Source organism: Aedes albopictus, chromosome 1, assembly GCF_035046485.1.
Source record: "Aedes albopictus strain Foshan chromosome 1, AalbF5, whole genome shotgun sequence".
Classification (NCBI taxonomy): Eukaryota; Metazoa; Arthropoda; class Insecta; order Diptera; family Culicidae; genus Aedes; species Aedes albopictus.
In genome coordinates, this window is record NC_085136.1 from 113,218,677 (window position 1) to 113,230,141 (window position 11,465).

An 11,465-nucleotide genomic window follows, 5' to 3' on the forward strand; every position below is an offset into this window, starting at 1 on the left:
ACCAGCAGCGCTCGCTAGCATGTCACCACGTACTTCTTCAAATCGCGGACAGTCGAATATCACGTGCTCCGGTGTCTCCTCGTTGTTTGGGCATGTCGGACAGAATGGGGACTCTGCATGGCCGAATCGATACAAATACTGTCTGAAGCATCCATGACCTGATAAGAACTGTGTTAGGTAGAAGTTCACATCTCCGTGTTTTCTGGACATCCATACCGACACATCTGGGATAAGCCGGTAGGTCCATCTACCCTTCTCCGCGTCATTCCACTCTTGCTGCCACTTAGCCAACGAGTCCGCTCTGATTGTCTTCCTCACGTTTGCAGTGCCTCTTCTCCGGTAACACTCTACATCCTCTGTCAGGGTGATGTGTATGGGAACCATCCCGGCGATAATGCAGACTGCTTCCGACGATATCGTCCTGTACGCGCTCGCCACACGAATAGCCATGAGCCGGAACGTGCTCGAAAGTTTTGTTCGATTCCGCTTCAGTTTCAGCGCTGTAGCCCAGGCCGGAACTCCGTATCTAAGTATCGAAGAGGATACTCCCGCCAGAAGACGTCTGCTGCTGCTGCTCGGTCCACCAATGTTCGGCATAATCCTGGATACAGCATTAACAACTTTCGCTGCCTTCTCACAGGCATAGTCGACGTGGCAATTGAAATTCAATCGGTCGTCCACCATCACGCCCAGGTGTTTTAACGCACGCTTTGACGGGATAACCTGTCCGCCGACGTTAATTTCGGCCCGTTGAACTGCTTTACAGTTGCTGACTAGCACTACCTCTGTCTTATGGTGAGCCAACCGCAGCTTTACTTGACTCATCCAGGCCTCGATGGAACCGATCGTCTCCGCCGTCAGCATCTCTACTTCTTCCAGGGTCTCACCGGTTATCGAAAGGACGACGTCATCCGCGAAACCGACGATCTCGACTCCTCCGGGTAGTTCAAGTCTTAACACTCCGTCATACATAATATTCCACAACGTTGGGCCGAGTATGGATCCCTGTGGCACACCCGCCGTGACTCTAACCGATCTCTGACCCTGGTTTGTCTCGTAGACCAAGACTCGATTCTGGAAGTAGCTTTTCAGAACCTTGCACAGATAGTCAGGAACCCTCATGTTGTGTAGTGCAGTGGCGATGGCTTCCCAGCTGGCGCTATTGAATGCGTTCTTCACGTCTATAGCTACCACGGCGCAGTAACGATTACCTCTTCTCTTCTGCTTTGAGGCTTTCTCCGCATTCGCAATGACTGTCCCGATTGCATCCACAGTCGACTTCCCTTTCCGAAACCCGAACTGCCTATTAGACAGACCGCTCTCGCTTTCCGTACACTTTATCAGCCTGTTCAGGATGATTTTCTCCAGGAGTTTGCCGAGCGTATCCAGCAGGCATATCGGTCGATACGATGCTGGGTCTCCTGGCGGCTTGCCAGGCTTTGGCAGCAACACCAGCTTCTGGATCTTCCAAATGTCTGGGAAGTAGCTATCCACCAGACATTTCTGTATCGTTATCCTGAACATGTCCGGAAACGCTTCGATCGCCGCTTTCAATGCCATGTTGGGGATACCATCTGGACCAGGGGCTTTCTTCACTTTTAGTCCTTTGGCTATTGCAAGGAGTTCCTCGTTAGACACCCGGTTTGCGCCGGCAGCTACTTCCACCCCGTCGACGAACGGCGTAGGTGGCCATGTGGTTAAACCGTGATTCGGAAAGAGGCCGTTCACAATTACCTCCAGCTTTTCAGGGCACATTTCAGCTGGTGTAGCTGGACCCTTGATCTTCGCCATCACGACGCGATAAGCTTGTCCCCAGGGATTGGCGTCTGCTTCTCTGCACAGCTCCTTGAAGCAATTGGCCTTGCTCAGAGCAATCTCCCGCTTGAAAGCGGTCCTGGCCTCGCGGAAAATCACCTTGCGTTCCTCTCTGCTCGCTTCAGATCTTGCTCTTTGGAATCGTCTTCTAGCTTTAAGGCAGGCAGCACGTAGGGTGCTGAGCGTCTCATTCCACCAGTAAGCTGGACGCCGGCGGTTATTCGTTTCGAGTTTCCTGGGCATAGTAACATCACATGCCCTCGCTACTGCTTCCGTTAGTTCCACAGCGGTCATAGCGGGAGTATCGCTGTCTGTCCGAAGTGCCTCGACGAAAAGCTCCTTGTCGAACTGCTTCGTTTTCCACTTCCTTTCGCAGGTCCTCCGGGTGCTCGGCAGAGCGGAGATCCGCCGACCGACGCTGTAGTGGATGGACTGATGGTCACTGTGCGTGTATTCTTCGCTTACTCTCCAGTTCATGTTGTTCATCAGCGACGGGCTGCAGAACGTCACATCAATAATGGATTCTCGTCCGTCCTTACGGAATGTACTCACAGAGCCTTCATTGCACACTTTAACATTCAGCTTCGCTAAGGCTTCCAGCAGACAGTAACCCCTTGCGTTGGTCAGCCTACTTCCCCACTCCACCGCCCAAGCGTTGAAGTCCCCGCCGATAACAACCGGCGCACGTCCTATCAACTTATCAGTTAGTAGATCCAACATCCGATTGTATTGCTCAGGGGTCCACCTTGGGGGCGCATAGCAGCTGCACACAAAGACACCGTTGATCTTGGCGATAACAAAACCTTCATGATCGTTATCCACTACTTCTTGAATGGGAAACCCGCCTGTAACTTGGATTGCCGCTATCCTTGCTTTATCCGCCACCCAGTTACCGTTATTGATAGGAACTCGGTACGGCTCTGCAATTATTGCGACGTCGCACTTGGTTTCCGTTGTCGACTGCCACAACAGTTGCTGTGCTGCATCGCAATGATTGAGATTCACTTGCGTTATCTTCATCATTGTCATTGTTGACCTGCCTTCGCCTTCTTGTACATCGGGCATTTGAAGCCACCCGTCGAATGATCGTTTCCGTCCTCCGGTTTGCAGAACATACACCTCGGTTGCTTCGTGCAGTCTCGAGCAACGTGACCACTTCCGCCGCATCTCCAGCACAATGTGGACCTGTCAGGGCCCTTGCAGCTTCTCGCCTGGTGACCGAACTCTATACACCGGAAGCATCTCTCCATCTGCTTAGCAACTCGAGGAGTGGCTCTCAGAGTGCCCACCGCCCAACCAACTTTTATCTTGCCGATCTCCACCAGCTTGTTTGCAGCGTCAACCGATAAGCGAATCGCCGCCGTCTGGGTGCCTCCAAACGCTTTCCTTAACCGAATTTGCACCGGAACATCCAGCTTACACTGCTCGGTTAGGGCAAATCTCAGTTCCTCTTCTGTCGTGACCGCATCCAGATCCCTGCACTCGATCACCACCTCCTGTGAAAGAGCCCTGACATTTGCATCGCTGCCCAGGGATTTCGCGACGATTTCCCGGTAATCCAGGCTCTTAACAGCTGGATCTTTCTTTAGCTCGAAGATCATCTCGCCTTTCTGCGTGCGCCGTGTCTTAACCACGTTCTCGCCCAACTCCTTAAGGTCCGGATCCTCCCTCACCTTCCTGAGAAGCGCAGCGTACGTTGTCTTGTCGCTCGCTTCGACTATGAGGGCATCACCTCTGCTTTTCCTCCTAGATGGCCGAAGTGTATCTTTCTTTTCCGGTTCCGTCTTCCTTTCTATTTTTTCCTTTCGCTTTTTCTTCTTAACTCGCTGGCTTTCAACGGTGCGCCATCCACTGTCTCTTCCATCGTTTCTCTGATTGTCGACGCGCGACTGATCGTTCTTCTGCTTCTTCGGGACTTCCTCGTCTCCAGGCGTGTCCCTACCTCTTTTCTCCGAGCGGTGACTCTTAGGCGTCTCCCGAGTTTCCGCCGTAGCTCTTCCTGCAGCTTCCGTTACAGCCTTTTCAGCTGTTTCAGCTCTCAATCTGAGTGCCTTTTGCTCTCGTTCGGCAGCTATTACAGCAGATTTGATGTTCGTCACCATCTGCTTAATTTTCAGGTGCACGTTGTGTCTGTCCTTCACAAACTCGTACAGTTCGTTCACCTTCTTCCTCACCTCACCCAAACCCGACTCTTGAGCAGCACTGCTCTTCGGCGTCGGTGTGAACACTCGCTGGTTCAAAGACCCTAGCTCCTGTTGGTTTCCTTGGAGCTCGCTTCGGATTTTGCTACTGGTAGCGATCGCTGCCGTTTCCAGCGGTGTCACTGGTGATCTCTGCATCCTCTCGCTTCTTCGGAACGCGTTCGCGTCCTCCTCGACTTCGATATTCGTTAGATTCTCCATTTTGTTGGGTCCCCACTCCGGGCCGCTATCTCCACTCGTTGTAGTAGTCGCTTATGATCCCTTGGTTATCTTTGCAAAGCAGGGAGGCCAAGCGAGGGTTGAACGCGTACCTTCATGGGGTACGTGTCCAGAGCCAGATCAGCGTAGGTCAGGAATGTTCCATCTGAGCCTACTACCCACCTTTGTTGGTGCGAGTATTGAACGTACCTGGAGGCCTGCCAAGGTTTTAACGGGACGGAGGCAAACGTACTGTTAGCCCGCTCGCCGTTTCAAGTAGGTGTCACCCTTCCTTACTCAGGGAACAGAACAGCACGAATGTCAGCCCATCATCGCCATCCGATCCATAATCCGTAGTCCGTTGTCGTTTGCGTTGACCAGTATGCCATAATCAGGATCTTACTGGCATCGATCCTGATGTGCCGGTTGGCACTCCGAGTATTTGGGCTAAGGCACGTTGGAAGCGGTACCAGGTCGCTTGTACAGAGTTGCTTGCGGATGTGTGGCTTTTTATGGAGATCCAACAGAGCCCACTGTTGAAACCCCGCCACATCCTAGGCATCCTCTGCTTGAGCTATCTGGAAACCAGAAGCTCGGTCACTCCCCGAAGGAAGAGCCAAAGGTGGTAATCCACACGGATGTGTGAACGATTTTCGCTTAGGATGAATTCCCAAGCTGCCACCCGACTCGCAGAAGGGGGGGTTCGTCAAGCCCCTGGACTCCTGTCCCTGCTGCCCCTAAGTGTGTGTGTGTGTGTGTGTGTGTGTGTGTGTGTGTGTGTGTGTGTGTGTGTGTGTGTGTGTGTGTGTGTTTTTTTTACTTGGTGGTAAAGCCTTTACACCTTCCCGACACGCGTTCGATAAGCATGACCAGTGCTACCGATTTCGTCCATCGCGTGCCAGTTCGTGAGGGACTCAGAACAGAGAAGAGAACTCTGAACCCTACGCCTCTAACCTCCACCAAGGTCTACAGTGCCTGCTTCCCCCGGATTCCACTAGAAGCGACTACTTCGGGGGGGCTGTGCTCATGCACTTCACTTGTTATCAGGCATAGCTAGTCACGCTAGATCGCTGTGATTTCCCAGTGAAGCTCCTCTGGGTATACCTACGATAAATTCTAGCGGAATATCCGGTGAAACTACTGTAAATTCAAAAGGAATTTCCGGAGGAGCTACTAGAGGAATTCACGGAGCATCTGTGTTGTGCTGCTAGAGGATTTTCCGAAGGTATTTTGAAAAGAAATTCCCACAAGTATTCTCGGCGGTACTCCTGTTAGGAATTTCTAGTGGAACTCCTACATGATTATACATTAGAACTTCGAGAAGAATCCCCAGTGAATTGAATTTACAAAGGAATTCCTTCTTCTAGGGATTAACATTTTATCTTTAAGGGGAAATTTGCGGTGGAAATCCTAAAGAATTTCCCTGTGGAACACATAGAGATGTATTTTGAGGAATTCTTGGGGAAATTCTCTTTGGAACTTTTAGAACGATTTCCGAAGAAATTTTCGGTGGAGCTTCGAGATAAATTCCCACAAGAATTACTGGTAAAACTCTTGCCGGACTTCGCGATGAAACATCGAGAAATAATCGATGCAACTCCTAGAGTAATTACCTTTGGAACTCCAAGACGAATGCCTAGTGGAATTCCTAGAAGGATTCTTGCTGTAACTCCTAGGAGTACATATCTCTGGCGGAAGTCCTAGATGAATTACAGAGAATATACGGGAGGAATTCACGGTGAATTTGCTGGACGTTCACGGTGGATCAACCACTACATTTTCTGGCTATTAGCGGAAAAGGCCCTACCAGTATTCACAGAGGAAACTTCCGGTGTATCTGGAAGAACTTCCTTTGAAACTTTGAGCAGAATTCCCAGTGAAACTCTGACAGGAATTCTCGAAGGAACTCCTAGAGGAGCTTCCAGTGGATCAACTAAAGAAATAATTGGTGGAAGCAAAAAAACCCTAATGAATCCACATAGCAGTGATGGCGCCTTTCTCGTGCCCTCGAAAACCTATTTCAACAAAACTCAAGTGATATGCTGATGAATATCGCACTTTCATACGTATAACAAAAATCCATTTCATGGCAACAAAATCATATTCTTTATCTGGTTTAAGCTTTGAGCTCTTGAAAAAAAAAAGCCGCAATCTTGAATTTTGGGCCGCCATTTTTTATTTAACTAGGAAATTCTGGTCGCCATTTTTGAACTCCAGTTTTTCCCCATACCAGACATACACAAATTGAATGGTGTTATAGTTTAAAACTCCATTTAACAGCCGCCATCTTTGATATTGCACCGCCATCTTGATTATTCTGGTTGCTATTTTTGGACTCCGAACATATTCTCTATACTATATTAGCATAAGCATTAGGCGAGATATTCTCCATACTATATACACCCATACTGCATGGTTTTAGAACCTAAATCTACAATAAACAGCCGCCAGCTTGAATCTAAAGTCGCCATCTTGGATATTCTGGTCGTCATTTTTGGACTCCAGACATCTTCCCATGCTGAGGGTGACGGGTTCGATTCCCGGTCGGTCCAGGATCTTTTCGTAAAGGAAATTTCCTTGACTTCCTTGGGCATAGAGTATCTTCGTGCCTGCCACACGATATACACATGCAAAATGGTCATTGGCAGAGGAAGCTCTCAGTTAATAACTGTGGAAGTGCTCATAGAACACTAAGCTGAGAAGCAGGCTTTGTCCCAGTGAGGACGTTACGCCAAGAAGAGAGAGAGACATCTTCCCCATACCAAATATACATGGTTTTAGAGCCTAAAACACCATTTAACAGCCACCACCACCATCTTGAATTTGGAGCCGCCATCTTGGATATTCTGGTCGTTAGTCCAGACATCTTCCCCATACCAAATAAACCCCTAATATATAGTTTTAGTGCCTAAAACTCCATCAAACAGATGCCATTTTTGAATTTTCAGCCACCATCTTGAATTTGGAGCCGCCATTTTGAATATAAGGCTGTAATTTTAATTTTTGGCCGACAACGATGATTTTCTGGTCTGTAGTATTGATTTCCGCACTGATTCAACTGACCCAAGTAACAAATTGACAACCTTTCAGCTTTCGTGGTAATTTATAAAGGTTTTATCATAGCAGCAAACATGCCGTTTTGCCTACAGAAAGCATTCGAACATGTAAAATAACTACAGTTCAAAATCTTACTTCTAATTGTTTTCATTACCTTCTGTAGCCAAAATTTAAAATCAAATATGTCATGGTATTTGAAACAAGTTTATCATAGCATTCTGTTCCTCTAGAGAACCGTTCAATCAAAACTACAAACGTAGACTTATGAATGTTGTGATAAATTATTCTATAAATGTGCTTTGTTATTATAAAAGGCAGGAGTAAGCCAAACGGTTTTATCCATAATCAAACGGCATTTAAGCCAGCCAGCTGATCAGCGGCTGCCTGCTGGCCGAGTGCCATCTTTGTTTTTGGCACATAATTCACATCCCGTAATGGCCCTCCTGCGCGAGCCAGCAAGAATCTATGTTTTTAACCAAAGCTAGCTCCGGGTGGAAGTTCATCTCGGCATTCTCCAGGCCGTGAAAGTAGAACAGAACCTGGGACGGAATCACAAACGGGGCACTTTACGAAGCACTCACCAGTGCCACATCATGGAAGAGGTTCATAGCCGGCTTCTCTAATTGGAGGATAAATTGGCACTTCTCAACAACACTCTTCTAAATATTCAGCTACTTACCACTCGATTCTCGATAGCTTAATATGATGACCGATTAGAAAACGTCCATCGTACGTATTTTCTGCCGTTTGATAATCAAATACCCAAAATGCGGTACTTTTACCGGAATGTATGATTCAAATGTAAACATCACATTCCAGCTGTCAAATTTTTCACAGGTTGCTGTTTAGTCTTCATATAAGTAAAAAAATAACTAAACGGTTTTAGATTAGCTTTTAACGTAACCATTTAGCTTACAGGTTATCACTACAAATGTAATCACAAGACATTATACGTTAAATGATGCTTTTATGAAAGCAAACTGGAGATGATTGAAAAATAGATGTTTTCGCTGACGACATGTTGGATTGTTGAATTTGTCTTGTTTGGTAATGATTTTCAAGCATACTTTCAGGTGGTATTTTTATGTTATAGTAATGATTTTGATGAGGGCTCTTATTTTTTCACATCTTTACTAGCATATTTCACATTAAATTTCATTGGGCAATTAGAGTGGCGGCACTATACGATAATATTCACCGTGCGAAGTTTGCAAATTTGGAACGTATTAATTGCATTATTTCTCTGGGAGTTTTGTTTTTTCTTTCATGATAAATTTATCAAGAGTAAATAAAATTTATAAATTCAGAATAGTTTCGATAAAAATCATTATTAGTCGATTCAGCTGATACAACGCATCCAAAAATATGATGTGCACCTGAACGTTTACCAAACGTATCCTTTTAACTGTACCCTTCCACTAACAACACCCAAATCCCCGTGACGGCTAGGCCAGAAAGAATGTAGAGGTCTCTACTTATGTATGTGCTTTTTAAGGTGTCCAACTAACCTTCCTTCCCCATCCCTCGGCTGTCGCAAGGACGTGGTCAGGACAGCACTCGATCGTTGGAGGATTGCGTCAATCTTGCCTAAGAGCCAGAGATTAGTCCTAAATCTTTGTGCTGTGGTAACGGACGGGAAGAAGGCAACACTTATAACAGCGGTCCAGGACTGTACCACCTACGAATTTATGCGACGTGGTTAATGCTAATACTAATGCAGTGTTGATTTCCGCACAAAACTCGGCAACCGTGCTAAAGGTTGCGAAAATCATCGCAGTTTCATGTGTCGCATTATGGGGCTTGGTTCAGTTTTATATACGGCCAGTTCTACCGGTGCTGGTCCGGATCACTGAAATGGCCATAACTCCGGAACGCCTTGACCGATCCGGACCATTTCTCATAGCAAACAATGCGGTAAAATTCCGGTTTGATTCGAGCTTTAATCCAAAAAATCGGCCAATGAGAAATGCTTTAAAGTGAGTGAACTTTTTTGCGCACAGACATACATACATACACACATACAGACATCATCTTAATTCGTCGAACTGAGTTGATTGGTATATGTGACTTGACACTCCGAGCTTTCTACCGAAAATTCGTTTTTTGAGTGAACATATAGCCTTTCAGTGCACTTTGGTGTACGAAAAAGGCAAAAAAAAGAAATTTATACGTGACGTAAATCATCAACGCACGTGAACCATGACTGAACGGCAAATCTGACTCAATTTTACATCCATCATATGATTGCACAAAATGTCAACAAACTCATCCCACCAGATACGCAGAAACAGTTCAACATTAATCATCAGCCTTTTAACTCGCTGTAATAGCTGGGAGTTATAGTGTGTGCTTCTCAACCAGCAGACCAGTGTTCGCATCCATGTCGATATTTTACTTTTTTTATAGCCAACTTGTCGATTTGGTTCTAGCGATTGATAGACCGATTGTTGCTGATGAAGGTGATGTAAGTTTAAGTAAACGGGCTGCTCCTTTTATGTGCATCCAAGTGAACCTAAATTTATATTATTTTTTTCTAAGAGTGCTGATCATGCTTGGGCAATTGAAATTTGCTTTTTGAACGACTCATGCGATACGAAGCGATAATTTGAAATATTGCACCACCCTAATGCTAGTCCTAAATTGTGAACCACCACAAGCATATAAAACGCGGTTGGGATAGCTTTTTCTGTCAAACATTCAGTGCTACCAGCGAGATCGTTCGAGAGCAGACTCAAAATGAAAGGATTTTCGATAATGTAAGTAAAAGTGTGAAAGATTTGTTATTGCTTGATGATTATTTGCTCTTTTTTTTTACAGGCTACTTTTCATCGCTGCACTTGACGGAATAGCAACATTCACTGCTAATATAAATAAACGCGACCAAAATGCGGTTGACATTCGCGATTTCCATTGGCCAGGTGATGCTGATTGGATGAGAAAAATTCCAGATGAAAATTTTCTATTTTTTATTGACGCCGTGGTGGACATTCTGCCGCAAAATTTTACTAATCAGTTTAAGAAATGCCATTCTACCGTATTTTATGGTGGAGATGTTAAAACAATTCATATAAACCCCAAATTAGTCAACGTTGTATTAGAGCGAACGTCTACTAAAAATGTAACAATTGAAGGCGGTAGGTTCTACCAGCTAGAAAGATTGCAGTGTTCGGAAACGCACCTGAAAAGTGTTCCAGAGAACATTAATCAACTGAAAAAATTGAAATATTTAATTCTGACGCACAACTTAATAGAAACAGTTCAACTTGACCTGCTTAATGGGTTGGATAATTTAATAGGTATTCTTCTGTACGGCAATTACATCAAGCACATATACAGTCATGGTTTGGTGAGTTTGCCATCACTAACTTCTTTCCATCTTCAAAACAATCAAATGAAACATTTAGACGTATGCAGTTGGAGCATGCCGTCGCTTTTCGAACTTCTTCTTGCTGGTAACAAGTTGACACATTTCGCAATCAACCATTTCAGCGGGCTGAAACGTGTCACTATGGCTAGAAACCCAATAAACTGTGCATGGGAAAATAGTTTACTACTAAAAGACAAATCAGATATAAAATTCGAAGACGGACTATCTTGCGATAAAGAAAGCGAGGGTGTCTTTGTATTGGATTGTCCATCGAATTTTGATTCCAGGTTAGCCGTAATTGAACAAACAGTATTGAACAACAGCCAACAATTTGCTGCTATCAACAAAAAAATTCAAAATATAGAGGAATTGCTGAAAAATCTTAGTGGAAAGGTAATCGAGCAGCGAAATGTCTCCAACGATATAATCGAGGCCTTTTATAGGTCAGAAATTGAGAGAACGTCTCAAACCAAGAGAAATACATAATCTTCGCGGAAAATAAGTTCTCATAGTTAGATTTAATTTAGCTGACTTGTCCTATGTTCTTTCAAATTATGTACAAACATATTTATAAAAATATATTTATATAATATATACAAAAAAGCACTTTTCTACGAGCTTTTTAGTTTAGTGTAGTGGAAAATATCACACAATCCGACCAACCCAACAAACATTTTAGCTTTGTAAGAGTTGTACAAACAATTCTTTAGCAAGCTTTGGCTTGAGTAACTGTTATTCATCTATCTCTGTTTTTTGGGAATTTCGTTTATTGAGCATGAACATATGACCGTACAATCCGTAGTTGCTACTCCCCGTGATTGACCAGA

The 11,465-nt window shown here is 45.1% G+C and overlaps 1 protein-coding gene across 1 annotated transcript; it reads left to right on the forward strand.

Moving 5' to 3' along the window:
• The first annotated feature begins 7,281 nt into the window (after window positions 1-7,281).
• Window positions 7,282-11,244, forward strand: LOC115264018 (leucine-rich repeat and IQ domain-containing protein 4-like). Its single transcript, XM_062845204.1, has 2 exons — window positions 7,282-10,027; window positions 10,089-11,244. Exons 1-2 carry the CDS (start codon window positions 10,008-10,010, stop codon window positions 11,122-11,124), a joined length of 1,056 nt encoding a protein of 351 aa, XP_062701188.1. The 5' UTR covers window positions 7,282-10,007; the 3' UTR covers window positions 11,125-11,244.
• Window positions 11,245-11,465: the final 221 nt, after the last annotated feature.